The sequence below is a fragment of the Erpetoichthys calabaricus genome, chromosome 12 (assembly GCF_900747795.2).
Source record: "Erpetoichthys calabaricus chromosome 12, fErpCal1.3, whole genome shotgun sequence".
NCBI classification, from domain to species: Eukaryota; Metazoa; Chordata; class Cladistia; order Polypteriformes; family Polypteridae; genus Erpetoichthys; species Erpetoichthys calabaricus.
Window position 1 is genome coordinate 134,628,327 of NC_041405.2, and position 21,238 is coordinate 134,649,564.

The window sequence follows — 21,238 nt, forward strand, 5'->3', positions numbered from 1 at the left end:
TTGAAACTAGCAAATTCCACAGAAATCTCACCATAAATAACATCCTGTCGTTTGATTGCCTGTTGTGAGTATTGTTTCAAGTATGCTTGTTCCACTGCCATACTCCAGGTCTCAACTTCCAAGTCCTGAGAATCCAGGTCAAGCTCACTTCTCAGGGAGGCATACTGCACATCTGGAATGAACAGGTTGGTTGCACATGAGGCAAGCTGTTATGCATGCACATCCTCTCAACCCCATGACCTATTGCCACAGGTAAGGATCTGCTTATGGTGATGGCCCCACTTTTTCTCTATAATCGCTTTTTCCAGGACATGTTCTACCCACAAGAACCTAACTGCCAACCTTAAGAGCTCTGCTTTCTTTCTTTCTTTTATTTTTTTTTACATAAGGGTGCAAATTGGGCAGGGTAACAGACTGAGTTGAAATGGAGCCTATCAAATTGCAGACATCCAATGCTATTTAGTGGCCTTGCATTATGCAACAGTGATGTTACATGTAGTCATTTGTGTTTCTCAACATGCCCATTTTAACATGTACCTCACGTTGTGTTCTCATAAAACATCCTTGCACTATGGATAGGATTATGGTTGTAAAAGGGTTATCTTACTCGTAAGTAATGACAACTATTGAGTAACGGTGTCTTGCAGAGGGCATGTCACATAGAAGGATATGTTGGGTAACAATGTTGTCTTGTAGTGGTGTAAACCACAGTTAAAACATTTTTTGGAGTTTTACAAAGTAAACCATGTGACAAACATTGAATCCGATTAGTTGTTCAGTGGAGATCATGAACTGCAGAGCTCTAGAGGTCTGCAGCTAGACCTTGTTTTTTCTACCACTTAGCTAAAGAAGATCTCTATTATCCAGCTGCGGACCTGGCTCAATTAGCTTGTGAGGCAGTTTTCTTGCATAGCAGTTCTCCCAGCCTTGCTATATGATATTACACATAAATACACATGTAGAAATTTGTACCTTCAACAACAATGGAGTCCACAGTTGAGGGTGCCAGTGAAACTGTGTCCTCATTGGACAATTTATATCGCAAGTCCACTTCATCCATTTCTCCTGTTGATGACCTTCAAGACCAATGTACATGTCAGCCACATACCACTTCAGCAGGATCACTTTCTCAGGGCCACACTAACCCTATCACTGTTACTATGTAAGTAAAGTCACCATCATAGTGAACCCTTCAGTGCTCAACTTTAACTGACTGACTCCTAACAGCCACTCTGCAGAACAGCACTCCCATCCATGTAAATATTAGCAGTCACCCACCAGTATGGTGCCACCACCCTTGTGAACCCTTTAAGCTATGCAGCAAGACAGCGTCCCTAACTCTAAGAAATAATTTGTGAAACATAGCTACTGTGTTTTTAACCCATTTGATCTGGGAGGTAGCACAGCCCTGTTGTGGGCACAGTGCAATTCATGACGGACATTTGCTAGACTGGACCCCCTATATAATCCTTTGCAATTACACTTCAGGATTGTGTTCCTGCGGTACTGAACCCTTCACAGCCATGCTTGTTCCTACACTCCCCCTATTAACTCTTTCACAGTCTCACTACATGCACACACTATCGTTGAGAGCCCTTCAAAGTGCATCACCCTATCCTATTTAGCCCTTCTTAGCCATAGCACAGTATATGTAGCTAACCCCTTAAACCACAGAGGAAAACCAATCTTAGTGAAGTCTTCAACGTGGCCTGCCTATGTGAAATTTTCAGTCACACTGTAGGGCAATGCACCCTCAATGGTCAACCCATCATATTTGGTGTGCCCCCAACCCAAATCAATTCCACCCACTCATAGTGCTCCCCTCCTGCAAAACCCTTCATAACCTTGCTTCCCTTGCCCGGCTGAAATTAGTATTATGAAAGAATATTTTCAAATCCACTGATCTAATTCAATGTCATGGAGGCATAGCCTATCCCTGTAGCACTCAGTAAGAAAACCTGTGCAGGGTGCTAATCCATCACGGGGCCCAATTATACACATTTTCATACCAGTTAACCAGTTGGTAATGTAGAAGGAAAACCCACAAAGACATAAGGAAAACAATAAGGCATAGGACTCTGAGCGTGTTAGGATCCACTGGGCTGAATGTATTTATTTTTTTCACATCAAGGCAAAGAGAAGCAAGTTTTAAAAGGCCCTAGTCCCCTTCACAGGCTGCCCAAACTTACCCAGTAGTGGTGGTACAGGTAGTAGAGGTTACCGGCACAGGGTGAGAGCTGCTCCCTCGCTGCACGATGGTCATACCTTGGCTGCGAGGAGAGCCATTCGGCGCAAGCAGGACACAGCGGTGCTGCTCCTTCAAAGATGCGGCAGCTACAGAGACAAACACAGCTTCAGAACGAAGCACTGATCCCTGGAGATGCTGCTCCCTCTGCCTGCGCAGGGCTTTTAGGACCCGGCAAGTAAGCAGTTCACTCTGCACAAAAATTCTATCGTTCAGATTCTTTGAGAAGGAATCCCAGAAACTGTGTCGTGGGCATGCAGGAGACCTGGATTCCTTCTGGGCCTTAGTCTCGGCCATTGGAGAAGCAGGTCTCTGGCACCGCCAATGCTGCTGCTGATGTTGCTGTTGCTGCTTCATGGATCTGAGAAGCGGCTCTCAATGAGCAAGCTTTTATAGCAAGCAGCGACACTTCTGGAAATAATGAGGCAGGCTGCCCGCCTCAATTCTGCGCTGTTCAAGAAGGACCCTGCTGTGGCTCGGCCAAAGTGACAATTGTCACAGGATGGGATGAGTGCACAAACAGCAGAATGCAAACCTCACAATTGCTGACAAGCCATGTACATGCAAGGACCTAGCAAACAACTGGCATTGATATGTTCAAACAAACAAACAGAATATGTCCAAAACCACACAGTATACACATAAGTGGCAAAATGAATGCTCAACAACTTGTATGCATGCATACGTAACATCTGTTTATTGATGCACACTAACATAAACCAGAACACTTTGAAAACTTACATACACACAAACACCATGATATAAGTAGCAAATAACATGTTACATAAAAACTACACAGCAGTACACCTGCAAACAGCAGCAAAATCACGTGTATCAGCACACAAACACATCTGTGGATCATGCCTCATTAATTTAATGAGCCAAAAGCACAAGCTCCACACATCCAGTTCACACATGCAAAGGTCTTTCCTCTGAAGCAGACTCACAGACCAACAAAGCACAGCCATTATAATTGGCATTGAACACACACTGTTGCTGCTTCGCATTCTTAGAAGGAGGCTGTGGACACTAATGAGAAAAGTCAAATTGCAATTTCAGTGGGAGCTGCCAAAGATCAGGCCAGTGGCATGGAAGACCATAGGGCTGCATTCCACTTTAAACTGAGCTAACTCAATGAATAAATATAACTCACAGAATACACAGCTACTTTGCTACTGGCTGGCATTGAGGAAAATGCAGCAACCTTCAAAACCCAATACCCGCCTTGCACTGCAGTAAGCAGAAAGAAGAAATAGAAACTATAGTCTTCTTCCTTTTTATTTTGCTTTGCACTGGCTGCAAGTGAAGTGCAGCTCTGAAAATATTCAGAATTTTTTTTTTGTCTTTGAGATTATAAAATAAGATAAGATGCAAGTAGGCAGAGTTGGCAACAATGCCACTTCTAGGCACATATTCAATGACAGAGGTACTGTGCACAGGCTCATGCTGCCCATGTCTCATAAACAAGAAAGAAAGATCGAGACTCCAACCAGGTCTGCAGTCCAAACAAAAGTGGCCACAGAGTGTTCTAGCAAAAGCAGCCAATTAAACACAGCACCTGCTCTCTAAGGCAGCCTCAATGACAACCACAGGCAGCATTGTCAACAGCCACTTGCTACTTGCAAGCTTGTAAATGTGGAGCTTTTCTTTCTTCTTATCTCCCCCACTCCCTGTCACCTGCACAGAAAAATCAAGAAGGAAGCCATCCCTCCAGTTACGTAAGTGCTGTGGTGGTGCGCGGTGGATCAGATGCAGATTCCTTCCACCCTTCTCAAATTACTCAGACACCTCTGAACCCAAACCACCCCTACCCCCACTGAACTTACTTTGGCTGCAGACATGCGCAGGTGACTGTTGAGAGACAGGACTCTTAAGAGGACAATCTTTGAGCTGAAAATGAAACACAGGAGTAATTAGCAATACATATTGCTCTCCCAGCCTTCTACTGACATATCTCTGTATAAGCCCCTCTCTTGCAGAACAAGCCGGAAGGGCAGTCTAGAGTGACCAATCAAGTTAGCTTGCATTCCTCTCATCCTCCACCCAAGACTTGTATTCCTTTATCTCGCTAAAAGAAAAAAAAATTGTCAGAGAATGACAGGTCCAAATATATTCAGGTACTCCAGTAAAGAATGGTGGAGCGGACAGAAGCATGAACCAGGAAAGAGACTCTTTTGTCAGCCTTGTGACGACAATGTTCAACTCCAATGCTCAACATGTCAAAAGATCAATCCATATTCTTATTAACTTTTTAGCCGAAAGGGTAGCACTTCACCTGCTTGTTATATCAGGCAATATGAATGTCTGCCAAACACACTGCTGACATCAGGCGAATATTAAGGTCACTTCTAATATTTTCAGATGCTATCACAATACATTAAATAAGCCCCAGACAAACCAAGTGCATACCTAGCTGATTACTCACTTAGAAATGCAAGATCTGCATGGCTAAAATATAAGCTGCCTGGTCATATTTCAACATGAATACCAATGCCAAAAAACAAAAAATGTGCATGAAATGTGTTCAGCCGAGAAGCAGAGTCAGAAATGTAAATGCAACCATTTAATGAGTCATCTGAATGAATACCACTCGCCACCATACTGAGAAATGTCAAAATTAAAGTTTAAAAAAAAAAAGGCAGAACTTATCTAAAGCCCAGTCTGCTATGCCTTCACCAAACTATAATTATCATCTTTTTAATTATTATTTACTTATTTGGTGACTTACAACATTTAAGTTACAACTGGTTACATTTCTTTTGCAGGTGAAGTGACTTGCTCATTGTCACACCGTGTCACGAGCAGGACTTGAATTCTCAGAGTCTGAAGTCCAAAGTCTTAGAGTTGTATCAGAATGTAATTAAACTGAGGTGGCATGGAAGCAAACCCCATTACAACCAGCCACTTTACTCTGTGGTGGATGATGCATTTTGGAGGCTTTTTGAAGATGTTGAGCCCAATAAGTGTTATTTTTCTGTTCTGCTCTGCTTTTCACAAATTATACAATGCAGAGCCACCAGCAACATTAATGTTGTATAAATAACACTATTTACAAATATAAGGGCCTCAAACATTAATATAATGAAGATGCTGTGCCTTCATACCTTATGGCTTGACGTAATACTCAAGGTAATCTGACATGCTCAAGAATCAGATGGGTTACAACTCTCTCCTTAGACTTCAAAGCATTATGAGAAATACAGAAAATCCCCAAAGAGAAAGTGTGCATGAACTAGTGAGGGATAATGTGTACAACATTTCTAAAAGAAAAGGAGAATGCAGGTCTCAAGTTTTACCTTGCATGACCCATTCAATTTATGTGGTCAACAAGGATGCTGTTTTACAGCAGTATTTTTAATAATGTACAGGTGCTGGTCATAAAATTAGAATATCATGACAAAGTTGATTTATTTCAGTAATTCCATTCAAAAAGTGAAACTTGTATATTAGATTCATTCATTACACACAGACTGATGTATTTCAAATGTTTATTTCTTTTAATGTTGATGATTATAACTGACAACTAATGAAAGTCCCAAATTCAGTATCTCGGAAAATTAGAATATCAATTAAGACCAATGCAAAAAAAGGATTTTTACAAATATTGGCCAACTGAAAGGTATGAACATGAAAAGTATGAGCATGTACAGCACTCAATATTTAGTTGGGGCTCCTTTGGCCTGGATTACTGCAGCAATGCGGCGTGGCATGGAGTCGATCAGTCTGTGGCACTGCTCAGGTGTTACGAGAACCCATGTTGCTCTGATAGTGGCCTTCAGCGCTTCTGAATTGTTGGGTCTGGCATATTGCATCTTCCTCTTCACAATACCCCATAGATTTTCTATGGGGTTAAGGTCAGGCAAGTTTGCTGGCCAATCAAGAACAGGGATACCATGGTCCTTAAACAAGGTACTGGTAGCTTTGGCACTGTGTGCAGGTGCCAGGTCCTGTTGGAAAATGAAATCTGCATCTCCATAAAGTTCGTCAGCAGCAGGAAGCATGAAGTGCTCTAAAACTTCCTGGTAGACGGCTGCGTTGACCTTGGACCTCAGAAAACACAATGAACCAACACCAGCAGATGACATGGCACCCCAAACCATCACTGACTGTGGAAACTTTACACTGGACCTCACGCAATGTGGATTCTGTGCCTCTCCTCTCTTGCTCCAGACTCTGGGACCTTGATTTCCAAAGGAAATGCAAAATTTACTTTCATCAGAAAGCAGCAGTCCAGTCCTTTTTGTCTTTAGCCCAGGCGAGACGCTTCTGACGCTGTCTCTTATTCAAGAGTGGCTTGACACAAGGAATACGACAGCTGAAACCCATGTCTTGCATACGTCTGTGCGTGGTGGTTCTTGAAGCACTGACTCCAGCTGCAGTCCACTCTTTGTGAATCTCCCCCACAGTTTTGAATGGGTTTTGTTTCACAATCCTCTCCAGGGTGCGGTTATCCCTATTGTTTGTACACTTTTTTCTACCACATCTTGTCCTTCCCTTCGCCTCTCTATTAATGTGCTTGGACACAGAGCTCTGTGAACAACCAGCCTCTTTAGCAATGACCTTTTGTGTCTTGCCCTCCTTGTGCAAGGTATCAATGGTCGTCTTTTGGACAACTGTCAAGTCAGCAGTCTTCCCCATGATTGTGTAGCCTACAGAACTCGACTGAGAGACCATTTAAAGGCTTTTGCAGGTGTTTTGAGTTAATTAGCTGATTAGAGTGTGGCACCAGGTGTCTTCACTATTGAACCTTTTCACAATATTCTAATTTTCCGAGATACTGAATTTGGGACTTTCATTAGTTGTCAGTTATAATCATCAACATTAAAAGAAATAAACATTTGAAATACATCAGTCTGTGTGTAATGAATGAATCTAATATACAAGTTTCACTTTTTAAATGGAATTACTGAAATAAATCAACTTTGTCATGATATTCTAATTTTATGACCAGCACCTGTAGAAAACGAGAAAAATACGTTCACATTACAATGCAGCCAGAGACACAGGGTCAGAACAGCACTTTCAAAATGATTAATGTTTTTAGAACAAAATGAGCACTCAGTGTTTAAGGAGTTGATTTTCAGCTGCCGGGGTCTCACTTGTTGAGAAAATCATAACACACTTTGGCTCATGTGAACAGCAGACTAGATAAATCACTGGGCTTCTCCACACACAAAACATAAAAACATTTTAACTTGCAGTCAAAACAATATGCACTTGAAGCGTTACAGGTGCAAATGGACAGTAAAGAGTCACAGAATGACTGGCCAAACTGTGTGTGGTTTTCTTTAGGAGGATGTCTACTACAAGAAGGGGTCTTGTGCAGCTAACAAATGGAAAAGTTAACTGTCTGACAAAATCTTTTAAATCAAAATGTCAAAGTAGTGGGTGAGTGAGCAGACCGGCAGCACTAAAAGTCAGTATTATGGAGCAAAGAGCTTCATTAATTTTGTCCTTAATTAAAAAAAAATAAAAAATACTTGTAAGTATTGGAACAGTTTATTGTCTGGGCACACCAGTCTGTGTGATCAATGAATAAAGGAAAAAATGTCAGGTTAAAAAAAATGATATACATACTGTAGCATATATATTTTATATAGTGTCACATACAAGACAGGCATTACCCATCATTGATACTGACTCACTATTTCATATCCAAGTCAAACAACTTAAAGAACAGCTAGGCCGTGACTGGAATCTCAAGGCAGTTTGCAGGTACGAAGGAAGTTTTTACATATTTCTAATAAATGAACACTGGCAGGTTACATTATTAGCTTAGGATCACATTGTCAGGCATTGACTGATATTCAACAGGCAGTCTTGTGTTTTTTAAAATAATATTGTTGCCTCACAACTCCTGAATTTAATATCAGACTCACAAATAAATACATTAACATACAACACTACTGTTAATCTCCATGTGTACCACAATTTTCTCTAATAAAAAAGTAATACGACTCAAAACTATACTTGTAAATGAGCTACAGAAAATGAAGAATAGATATTACTTGCAATGAAATATCTTCTATAAAATAACAATACTGATTAATGATAGCATCTTTCAAACTCCTTGTATTCTCTTTTTAATTTAATGGTATACACCTTAAACAAGGAACACGGTTGGCATTCTAAACAAATGAAAATGGCAAACGACGAAAAGCATCCGAATGTTTAATGTTGTGTTCTCCAGTCTAAAACTTGGTAACATTTTTCTGCCTATGAAAGTATGAGTGTTTTAATCACATGAAATATTTCTGACAATAACGGAGCTCATTACTCCTTCGCTATATCTGAGAAGCCATCCTTTCACGCACACAGTGTTAATTGCTTCTGCACCTAGTACTGTAAAGACTCTACTTTATTACCCACGCTTATTTTTTGAACAAACACTGCTACAATTCTCAGAAAGTTCTAGAGAAATTTACTTCACAAGAACCTACCAGAAACACCAGACTCACTAAAGACCCTCCCTTTGCAGCATCTGATTGGTCAAATGTCACAGAGGCAGGCTGGATTAGAAGCACACGACAGACCAATATTTAGAGCTGACTGTTATGAATCACTGGGTCACTTTTTATTTGTGATTGGTGTGCCTAAACAGCAGCAGGCGTCTTAGATTAACTACAATGCAACAAAGTAATCAAAATAATTATCATAAAGTAGCACTGATTATACAATTCCATATAATTTGGCTTTACAAAAGTTGCCATTCTTCATGTTTTAAAAGTGAGCAAATCCTACACAGCATAAGGTGGGAGGATCATAAAGCTCCAAAATGGTGGTTCATCATGACAGTCCATCCTCCAATTCCACTGCCTCCTACTCTGTCTGGATCAGCAGCTACTGTTTATATTAAAATGTGCAAGCTTTGACAGAACTAATGAAACAGTTCTTGGTTTCACAACATCCTCCATTTCCAACTATAGTTTTCCTGTTAATAATACTTTAAAAATGTTGATAATGTTCCAAACACCCAAACTCAAATATAATTAAGAAAGCAAAATAAGACTTGCAAAATCTGATTCTTTGTTTTGGCTCTCACCTCATAGGCTAAGAAACATAATCCACGGTGTGACTTGCTCATGTAAGTAATGTACTAAATATTTCTCACAGCTTTCAGTACACAAGTCTGTCTGTTTATATTCATCAGCCTGTTTCTTTTGTATTTTCAATTCCATTCTCTGTAAGATTCAAGTTCAAGTGTACTGCCATTTATACAGAATACAATGAAATTGTCACTTGAATTCCCCCTTAAGCTAATGACAGCAGTTCTAAGTAATTCACTCAAACCTCCAGGTGTTTTTGTTAATAATAGGCAGGCACAGATAAAATCACAGCTCACTCTGTCTTGCCATAAGCACAGAGTCTGGTTAAAGAACGAAGGACTCTGAATGCCTCCAAGAATGCTCTTATCTCTTTTGGGAGAGTAATGGACGTTGCAAAAGGAGGACACACCCCAGAAGGTGACCAGATGGCTAAAGGAGTCTGCCACACCCAATAAAGGCAGAAATTGCAGGGTTGATTCTTCTAGTCATGTGACCACAGGAACATTTATAAGGGGACCAGTCCAGAGAACAAAAAAAGAAAGTGTGCCACAGCAGCCAAATGCAGTACAGCTACGGAGAGTCCCTAACCCTGGAAACTAAGTGAGGAACGAATCACGCTCTTCGCTTAAGAGGACTGAACTAGCAATAATAATACCTCAGTAAAGAAACATCTGGTTTGCTGTTTAAAAGGAAATCATCTCCACTAAACGGGTTTAGCCCTGTTTAGCCAGACTTACACGTTCATCCTTTTCCTGGCTTTTAATAAATGCAAGACTTGAAGATGAAGAATTTACTAAAAAGGATGGTGTCTTAGCTTACCGAATGTACACCCCAAGAACACAAAATTACATACAAATGGTTTAAAGAGCTGTGGTTCACTCTGTTGCAAATATAACTGTAGGATATCATCACAAACAGAACAACTTAAAAAATGCTTTAAAAAATAAAAGTAAAACCAGGAGAACTAATTTTTTCTAGCCTGTAAATCAAACAAATATAATAACAGTTCTTTAAAAAGTAAAACACAAATCTGTCAATTCAGGATTCACCAATCAAAATTGAATGTATGCTGTGAAAAAAAAGGTTAGCAAAGGCAGGTTGAGCATCAAAATAGAAAAATGGAAAAACAGAAAAATAAACAAACAGAAAAAATAAAACTACAGCTACCCCATAGTTTTGTTTTTTGCTTTGCGCCCTCTCCCACTATAACCTAACATCTATGGGGGAGGAGCAAAAGCTTTAAATGCATCAAAAACTTCAGTCTCTTGTTTTCAACAGATCGATGTTTTAGGGTCCCCTCATACTGAAAACATTGATATCTCAATGATGTATGTCTGTGTGTCACATTTTCTTGAGGACAGTCTAGAGCTAAAACGGCTGGACAAAAAAATACCAAACTCGAAACTTAAGCCTGTTAGATGATGTTCTGAATAGTTTTTGAGCCAAATCGTGCAAGAGAAAGAGGCACTTATGGAGCAACCCTCAAATACCGTAATTCTACTATTAATTATGAATTCTTCTCGTCAATTCTATCATAAGGACTTATTTTATGATCAGAATGATAACTATCAGAGCAGTAAATAAATTACTGAAATGTTATAGAATAGTTTGGGTAACTTGGTTCCTAGGGTGCAAAGCCTACTGACGCTCACATCGGATATTTTTATATTTTTATCTTTTTTGCTTCCTGGAAGCAAATGTGAAAATAATCTTCTCCTCCAACCTCCCAAATAAATGACATTTAAGGAAATTAAATGTCATTTAAGGATTGTCTTTCTTTTTGCAAAATCAGTAAATTCTTCAATAACAAATGAGGTAGTTTTACTTACTAATCAGGGTTCCAGGATGCTTGACTAACTTGATTAGCACAGGAAATTAAGAACTTCACTGCACTCTGCGCAAGTGACAATAATGACCTTATAAAGCTACATACAGTATATTGTCTGAAAAAGCAGTCCCACTATGACCCTGAACAACACTCAGATGGTCTCATAATCCTAAGCTATGTATTACTTCATAAATGGTTTCAAAAGATCATCATGGTGAAGCAGTGGTTGGCATTATTGTCTCCCAGCCTCAGAAGACTCGGTTTGAATCTCTCTCTTTGTGAAGCTGGCATATTCTCAGTATGTCTACGTGGATTTTTCTCCTACATCCCAAAGGTGTGTTTGTTAACTGGTAACTTGAATTTCACCTAGTGTGTGAGGATGTGTGTCCTGTGATGGGCTACTGCCCCATTCAGGATTAGTACATGCTTTACTTGCAGTGCTTCTAATGACCCTAAAAGAAGATAAGTAAAATCAGTAAATAGAAGCATTGATATTTTCAAGAAGCTATTAATAAGAATTCTTTGCATTATTAAGCTTCCATGAACTCAGGAAATCACTGTGCCGTACAGAGGAAGTTTTTTTCTCTTTTTAGACACACTGAAGCTCTTTCCAAAATTGTTTATCCCATTTCTCTTCCTTAATATAGGCAGTCTTACAACTTATCCTTTCAGTATATTGGTAAAAATAGAAAAATTACACTTTAATCCCAGCACATAGCATATCTACTGCCAACCACAGCACAACCACATGTACACCAGACCTTTCCAGCCACTACAGTGTCAGGTGACGAGGATTAGGTGGGGGTAATGAGGCTACATGCAATTTTCAGTTGATCATTTTAAGATAAAGTATCTCTGGGTTTGGTGCTGAACAGCAAATATTTGGACTCACACCACTCAAGAGAACGATTATAATGGAGGAGATGATCAAATAAGATAAACTTCAGTTAATATTTTTGTTCGATTGAGTATTAAAGCACTATCAGTTGTGTAGGATACTATGCATGTCACCTCCATTTCATTGAGGCAGCAGAACAACAGTGTATATAAATTTATTTGTTTTCATTTAATAAGCAGAGTTATTGCTTTGCTCAAGAGACACCATATGCCTGTTCTTGCACCCACAACACCTCTGAAATCTCACAGGAAACTCTTTTCCACAAAGCCCTTATCCACTCATGACCTGAAGGAACAGTAAAGGCCAAATATATGAGGCAAGGACAAAGTGAGCAACCAGAAAACGTTGAATTTTAAGAGAAGACATTAAACCAGGAGACACTGACTTTTAAGATTCACCCCAAACAGACCGTAATTCCATGACAAGAAATGTTCTGCACAGACCTGGATTCAAAAAAGGGAATGTTTGTTTCCTGATGAGACACTGATGTCATAAAAGCACCTACCTTAGTTTTATTGCCACTACATTCACCCAGCAGGCTTCGGCAGTTCTTGTGGACATTCACAGCACAATCTGATGGAGGGAGATGAGAGGAACAGGCTTTAGAGTCACCCAGCAATTGCTGTAGTTTGGTACCCCTGCTGCAAAGATGGCCTCTGAAAATGAGTTGCCTCTACCACAATCACAAATCAGCTGAGCAGTTAAGTGGAAATGTCAGCCTTTACTGTAATTAGGAACTGCAGCAAAAGCTGAAAGGTCTCTTCCGATGTGCCGTGACACAGTGACAGTGGACGGCAGCACATCTGCCAGTTCTAAGATGAGGGAACACAACAAAGCACAGATCGCCAGCAAGTCTGTCACACTACTCTTAAGCTTCAGTGAAAAAAGGGGGACTATTCGCTCACTTCATGGGTTGCCCCAGTCTGCCTTATATTTCACATGTCACCTGATGGAAAGATTAAAACAGAAAGGCTTTTGTCTGCTTTTTCCAAGCAGTCAAATGTAGTTCTTAAAACCAAAAATGAAACAAATGAGTGCTGCCAATAAGGAAGCAAAAAGTGGAACAATGGAGGGGTAGGAGGAGGACTGACTGTGAAATATGAAGTAGGCCAAAAACAGCAAAAGGCAGTGCCAAATATCTTTACATTAAAGTTAAGCCTCCAAATCCCCAGCTGTAGTAGGTGCTACTGGAAATCATGAGGTTTAAGTGTTGAATTTCAGATTTATAAATAAAATTAAAAAAAAAAAAATCACAGCCGAGCTTAAGAAAGAGATCACAGCAAGGAAAAAATAAGGTATGACTGATAAACCAAGCTGCACTAAAAGATAAGGAATAACAAGTGCACCTTGAGGAGGCCGATCGATATCTACAATGAAGCGTACTTTTTCCTCGCCCTGTCTCTCACTCTCTCATTCCAGCCTCATGCAGAGTGTTGTATGAGATGGCAAAAAGGGTCACTTGCTGCCACCAGGAAACCCAACAATCAAACGTGAAATGCTCAGTATCGCCAGGTCAGTGTGCCCAAGACCAAAATGAAAATCATCCCTTCTCTTCTCCGGTAGATTTTTCTTCATCACATGTGTTGCACCTGTCAGATACTGAGTGAAGCTCCAAATCAAACTTGCACTCAGTTTCCTTTAGCTGAAATCCACATCCCACAGCAACCCCCTACCCCACAGTCACATTCACAAAATGTAGGAAAGCCCACACTCCTGTCAATCCCAGAGTCGAGAATCCCAGGCTTCCCTATAGTCAACTTCTAGTGTCATTTAAATAACTTAGAAACCAGCCATAGTCCATGCCTCAAAGCCGCCCCTCCCCCACTCCATGTCAGCATACATTATCTATATGGCAGCTTCCATTGGATGGGAGGTTGGGAGAAGCACACTGCTGTCAGTTTAATGGCAGCCCTGCAGGCACTCTGGCTCTTTTTCCTAAAAGTCTCAGATTGTCCATCAGAGTGGCAATGTGGTCCTGAAGTGCCCAAGCAGCCTAATAGTCACCTTGACATTGGAGTTAATCTGAGATTTAGTGGGAGCAATGGTGCACCGCATGTAAGATATGGTGCACCCTTAGAATTGCCTTTCTTGTAAACAATAAAAGTGAAGTAAAGACTGACATCGCTAATTATAAAGGAGAAATAAACTGTATGAAGTACTCCAATCTAATGTCTCTCATACATGTGCCTGAGTTTATCAAGTGTATCAGCTTAGGAAAATGGTTCTGATTAGCTCAGACTTTCAGAGTAACACAAATGTGGTCTTACTCTTAGCAGTAATAGCATTTTATCAATTTTCCTAATTTAGGAAACTACTGCTAACTTCACCGAGTTTTAGGAGAGCTTATGAGCTGTCTTAACCCACTAGGAGCTGCCAGAAGATGGCATTCAGTCACAGATATTCAGCCTTTCCCAAAATTTGCGTGCCTGTTTTAGAAACACTGGAAAACAATACTTGTAAAACAAGAGATCAATCTTATAGAAACAAAATCTTATAGAAACAAAATTAATTTTGTAACAAATCTAGTACATTACATGATCACCCCATCTATGCAGAGAAGCCATAATTTAGGTATGTGAAAACCATTTCTCAAATTTTGCACCAAACTTTAAATGCCCTAACAACGCATGAGGTAATATGCATATTTATGCAATTCCCTACCACTCCATGTGATTTAATGATAAAGCCAGCTGCATCCATGCAAATCAGCATGCACATCAAGATCATTGCCCCAAGTGTGGATGAGCACATATATGTGAATCGCTAGTGAAATCACAGTATCAACACACAGGTGCTCATGGGTACAAACTGTATTTTAGTAGCAAGCATGTAACCTTAAAAGATAAGTGGGTGGGATGGGTGACTGACAGCAAAAAGTCATACAGGTACACAGGAACATTCACATTACAATTTACAAGCATTGCAAGGTTTAGAAGACAGAAGCAGACTCCTGGAGCATTGGATAGAGCCTCTCAGAAGGAAAGTTTGGGGGGTGGGGGGTAGTGGACATAGAGAGAGGCACAGCATGGCACAGTGGAAAATAACTGGGACACTAGAAGAGTGAACATGGCTTCAGAAACAGCACAATAATAGCTGTGCCTAGCTTTAGTAACTGTTGCTTTACGAGTCATCTTCCGTGGCCATACCAGCTGGAAGGTTGTAGATGACCCAATGTATCCCGAGCAGGGTTGTGGGGAAGCTGGAGTCTATGCCAGCAAGCACAGGCTTTAAGGTAGGGACAGCCCCTGAAGTAATTATTGTTAAATAAACATGCCTCTAATATTTCTGCTCACTTTGATATTGTGCTATGTCAGCATGTCACTCGTTCATGCAACAGTACGTCTCTGCCAGGCATATGTACAATACCCTCAGTCCACTATGTCTCTGCTCACCTTGATATTTTTCACACCTGTTGTACTAACATTAACACTCCTGCACCCCTTTCACTTTTATGTGCATTTCATAGGTACCACACTCAGAATCACGTCACACTGGCTTCTGAGCCTCTGCTATTTCTAGTACCCTTGATACTTTGCTCCGCCCAACATATCACGCCTGAGGCCTGGCATCTTTGTAAGACCCCTAGTACTCCACCACACCCCTGCACTCTGAACTTTCCCAATCCTGTTTCACTTACCTTAACACTTAGCCATATACCTTTCATTTTTATCACCTCTGCATCCCGACTTTCTCTAGTCCTGTTGTACTCGCGTTAATACTTTATATACAGTATATATATATATATATATATATATATATATATATATATATATATATATATCCATATATATATCCCTTTCATATTTACCTTAATTCTTTCAGGGATTCCTTTGGGACTGCATTTTACAAGATCCTAAATCCATTACTACTATTAGACCTTTTCCAGTCCTGTACACTCCCCTCTGCACCTCTTTTGCTTCTTTTTTTCCTATAATTGCAGCAACATGTCACTTTCATTCACTGTTATGACCATGTTTACCCCCAATCCACCATTCTGTTGTACTGTACTCACATGTACCCCCGCTCTCATTTTTATCTTCAAGTTTTAGACACTGCACTCTGAACAATGGACACCCTGGTCACTGAGCCTCTGTCATATTTACTTGTCCTTGATACTGTGCTGCACTAACATGTCACTTTTTTAGTCACTTGTACGCATGCCCTGGCATATTTACAAGCCCGCCGAACCACTGCGGCCCTGCACCCTGCGTTTTTCCCAATCCTGTTGTATTCATATTAAAACATGCACACGGACCCCTTTAACATTTACTTTTGTAAAGAGTAGGGTGTATCCCGAAGTGCAGGCTAAATTGCCCTCCATGGCCGAGTCAGTCTGCCCCCTTAATCATTCCCTGTCTCTAATTGGCTTTCTCTTTTACCACTTCACCACCCAACAGCTAATGTGTGGCGAGTTTACTTGCTCAGAAATGGCTGCTGTCTCATCATTCAGGTGGACCCTACATATTAGTTGTGGTTAAAGTGCTTGGAGTAGTGAGAAAAGTGCTGCATAAATGGAAAGAATTATTATTAGTTTTTCTTATGCACTGCACTCTAAACAATGGACACCCTGGTCACTAAACCTCCATCCTATCTGCTGCCCTTGATACTGTGCGGCACCAACATGTCACTCTTTCATTCACTTGTATACATGTACCTGGCATGTTTACAAGACCCACCACACCCTGACTTTTTCTAATTCTGTTGTACTCACATGTACCCCTTTAACTTTTACCTTCATGTTTTAGGCACTGCACCCTAAACAATGGACACCCTGGGCACTGAGCCTCTGTTATGTCTACTGCCCTTCGTATTGTGCTGCACCGAAACGTCATTCTGTCACTTTTGTACTTGTGCATGGCATGCTCACAAGATCCCCAAACTACCATGCCCTTGTGCCCTGATTTTCTCCCTTTGTGCTACACTCACTTTAATACCGATCCCTAATCCCCTTTTACTTTTGTTCCCGTTTCTCCTGCACTGCACTCAGAATCCCAGCCACACTGGAACCTGAACCCCTTTCACCTGCTCCACTATTGCTCACCTTGACACCTGCGAGTCTGTGACACACACACGCACACTCTCCCTGCCCCCAGGCCTCTCACACTCGCACTGGCGCAGACCGCTCCACTCCGGGCACTCGCACACCTAGACACCTGCTCCTCCCTCGTTGCTGGATTTCCAAAGCTTTGCCTAATCACTCAAGCTGGGGATACTCTCCCTGCGCTTTGCTTCCGAGTCCCCATTCTTTCTTTTCGACCAACCTACCCATCCCCGAACAAGTTGTAATTTCACGTGCAAACAGTTCTAGTGTAGATCACAAAGACAGTTGAGTCGGACGGGAGTTACCTCGGCGCTCAGACCTGCGGACGAAACGGCGCTCCCAGCCCTCGCTTTTTCCCGGTCAGTCAGCCCAGGTGCGCAGGTGGCGATGCTCGACCTTCTGATTCACAAACCGTGTAAACGGCAGTGCCCAGGCTTCAGCTCCACTAGGTAGCGGGGCTAGGGGTCCACGGAAAGACGATTGTCATAGGGGTGGCCCCCTCTCTGTTTGCATTTCGCTTCCTCTGAACGTCCCCTTCCTCGCAGTGGATTATGGGAGCAGTCAGGCGCGCAGCATTCCAGAGAGCGTCCCGGGAAAGGGAGGAGGTTCTTAAAGAAACACAAGCCGTCATACAGCGAGGGAGGAAAACGAAGGCAGGGGAGCGGTCACTGGAAGGAGAACTTGCTACGAACAAACAGAATCACGACTGTACTTTATTCTGATATTGTAAAGAAGTTCGACGGGTACCGCTCCCGCAAATGACAGCTAACCTGTTGGGTCAAGTTACACGGGCTTTCTCTTAAGTGCGCCCAGTTAAGATAATAAATCAGACCCGCAACTGGGTTGTAACCCGAAAAAAGTAAGTACACCCCATGGTAATTGTTGACGTTTTCAATATTTTTGAACAGGAAAACAGGAGATCTTCGTGCAGTGCCTACATGTAATGGTGATATACATGAATAAGTGACATAAAACTGGCGTGATGTTTTCATTCTCATAATCTAAATTAAGAAAAATACAGATTTTATCATCACTTCAAACCCATCAAATTAGAGTCAGGTACTCCAGATGAGGTGTCAATTATTAGAACCTCTTTAGGGAGAATGCAGGGCCACCCTGGCTTATTTAAACCACAAATATCTAGGGTCTGGTGTTCTCTTTGCTATTGAGGTGTCATCACACCAAGATCAAAGTAGCTCTCTAAGGCCTTCAGAAAGAAGGATGATCATGATGATTATGAGTCTGGCAAGGGATTTGAAGGTGTTTTCACACCTAGTTTGGAGCAGTTTGTTTTTTCTTTGAGTTCTGGAGCAATTGTCACTATAGTCCAGTTTGTTTAGATGCGTGTGAACACACTAATTGCACTCTGGTGCAGACCAAAACAACTGTACAGAGACCCTTTGGAAATGGTTGTCTCGGTGCAGTACCAAGTGAACCCTGAAGCAGTTTGTGAGAGGAACCAATCTAACTACAGGAAATTATGTTCATTACAGGAACCATTTCTACTGTCAATTGGGCATAATATAAAACCAGACATGCATACAAGTTTAGATAAAGCAATTTACACAAGCCAGTCAAATTAACTTTAGCTCTTGATTCAGTCTGAGAGCATTTTTATATCTCTCACCATCAGACTGCATAGCTGTTGACCGTGTACAAAAATGCGTACAGAGTTGGTGAGAAACAAATGCCTTTTGCGACCTACAATCAAACCTCCTAATCTTAGACTGCAAGTGTAAGTGATGCACACAGATGTGGACAATGGGTGGCCTATTAACATTCTCAAGTGAATATTATTAACCAGTACTGTACTTACAGGCCTAAAGACAGCAGACATGTTATTTGAGTCAACCTGAATAGAGGTGATCTTTAAGCTATTGGAAAGTAAATACACAACATCATACAGTGAAATTACATTCATCCCATATGTCTACTGTCTCTAAATAATCCTGAGGCACATCACTGTATTCCCTCAGCAGAGCATGCAAAGTAACACATTTTCATGTTCTCTTTTAGTAATGAGATAAAAGACATTTTGTTTACAGCACTCTGTTTGATAAACAAAACCACATAATCATTGCAAATGTTGAATGTTCATGATGATTTTTTTATGGAAAAAAAAAAAGGTTTTGCCCAATGAACAAAGTCAACGACCTATTCGCAGGGCATTTATTTGGAGTTAGAGTCTAACTTCATTATTGTCAGTTCTGTTTTGCTTGAATGTTTGCTGTGTAGTGAGAAGTCAAGCAAAATGACACCTTTTATTGGCTAACTAAAAAGATTACAATATGCAAGCTTTCGATGCAACTCAGGCCCCTTCTTCAGTTTGCCGTGTGAAATGCAACTGAACTAATCAGAGCCTGAAACAAAGTAATTATCTCTTAATGTGGCACAAAGCAAATGGACTAGGAGTGTGAAATCACCTGAAAAAGATTGGCAAATGTTTTGAAATCAATCATTCCACTGTAAGGAAAATCAAGACCAAGTGGCATAGATTTCAAATGACTGCCCAGCCCCGCAAATTCAGCCCAAGAGCAAAAGCTGGCACAAACCAAAGACAGCAGTTCTGGAGAAGAACCTCATACCAGCTGTGAAGCATGGTGGTGGAAATGTTATAGTTTGGGGTTGCTTTGCTCCCTCTGGGCCTGGACAGTTTGCAGTCATCGAGTCAACTATGAATTTTGCATCAAATCAAACTGTGCTTGAGGAGAATGTTAGACCATCTGCCTGAAAGTCAAAGTTGAACTGGAAATAAACATTCCAGCATGATCCAAAGCACACTAGCAAATCCAACAAGGAATGGCTCAGAAAGAAGAAATGGGACAGTATATCACCTTTATTTGTAGGCACTACTTTCATGAAGATCTACTGTTTACCTGTTCAAATATGGTGAAAATGGCAACAATTTCTTGGGGTGTATTGTAATTACTTAGGCCACTCAAAATAGCACCACACACAAACACTATCGAGCAGTAACAGTAGGAAAACAAACCACAAGAATTGACAGACAGCTACAGATACCCATCAAATGAAAGAATTACTTGCAGAGTGAGACTTTCCAAAACCAAGTGAAAAGACAGCTGACGAATAACAGGAGTGAAAAGTTTCAAAGTGAGGGAGAATAACAGTGTGGCAGGAAAATGGGGAGCATCCTGCAGGACGGCCCAGGAAAAATAAAGGGTGGTGGTTCTGTCCTCACTGGGATAAATAAGACTACAACCACAGATGAATGGTTGTCAGCAGATTTTGAAAAGATGAGGGTAAATACGTAACCTTTCTAATTGTTAATATTAAACCGGCAGAGAGTATCTACAACAGTTTTAATTGCTGTATTATGGTTTTGAAATTAAAATAGTTTCTTTTTATTGTTTACTAGTCACATTACCTGTCAAAGACCAGTAATGCAATACGTTTTAAAATGTTTTCTCTTTGATGTCTTCTGCACTATGTGTGCCTTTAGTGTTCCTCATATGCCCTTTCTTGGTATTGTCATGTGTCTTCTCTCACTGCTGCATTCATATAAAGCCTGCTTCTCAGAATCTGTCATATCAAGGCACCTTGCTTTGACTACCACCAGTGGCAGATAGGGCTGCATTACCCACTGTGAAAACGTCATTTGTTTTCCTGCGAATACTTCCCGTCTTTGAAGCAGACTCTCAGCATGCCTCCTACTCCTTTACTCTTCCTTGTGTGTCTCAACCTCTCTTACCCAGCACTTCCTCTGTTGATCGCCTCGTAAAAGTCAGACTGACCAGTCAGATTGCTTAGAGGGACCTGACACACACACACACACACACACAGAGTAGCCTTTTGTTAGTGTGTGAGTGCATGGCTATAACCAAGATCTAATGAGACAGCAGTCATAAGACCATAAGAACTTTGTCAAGCAAGAGGAGCTTATTCAGTTTTCATTTGTTTAGCTAATAGCTTATCTGTCTCAGTATCTAATCTAGATACTTCTTAAAGGTTGTCAAGGTTCTGCTTCAACTACATGCATTGGTAGTTTGTTCCAAACTCCCAGAACTCTTTACGTAAAGAAGTGCTTTCTGGCTTCAGTGCTAAATGCACTTCTCCTTAGTTATCACTGGTGTCCTCGAGTATGTGATTCACCCTTAAACTGAAATAATTCTGATGGATCTGTTTATCAATGCCTTTGAGAATTTCGAAGACCTGGATTACA

At 40.9% G+C, this 21,238-nt stretch overlaps 1 protein-coding gene across 1 annotated transcript in view; it reads right to left on the reverse strand.

Annotated features, from left to right (window-relative positions):
• arhgef18b (rho/rac guanine nucleotide exchange factor (GEF) 18b) overlaps positions 1-21,238 on the reverse strand; it is a 55,369-nt gene that overhangs the window by 24,585 nt on the left and 9,546 nt on the right. The window contains 5 exon segments of the mRNA XM_028816305.2: positions 32-172; positions 973-1,076; positions 2,190-2,334; positions 4,072-4,135; positions 12,523-12,590. Of these exon segments, the coding sequence (XP_028672138.2) occupies positions 32-172; positions 973-1,076; positions 2,190-2,334; positions 4,072-4,135; positions 12,523-12,590 (522 nt within the window).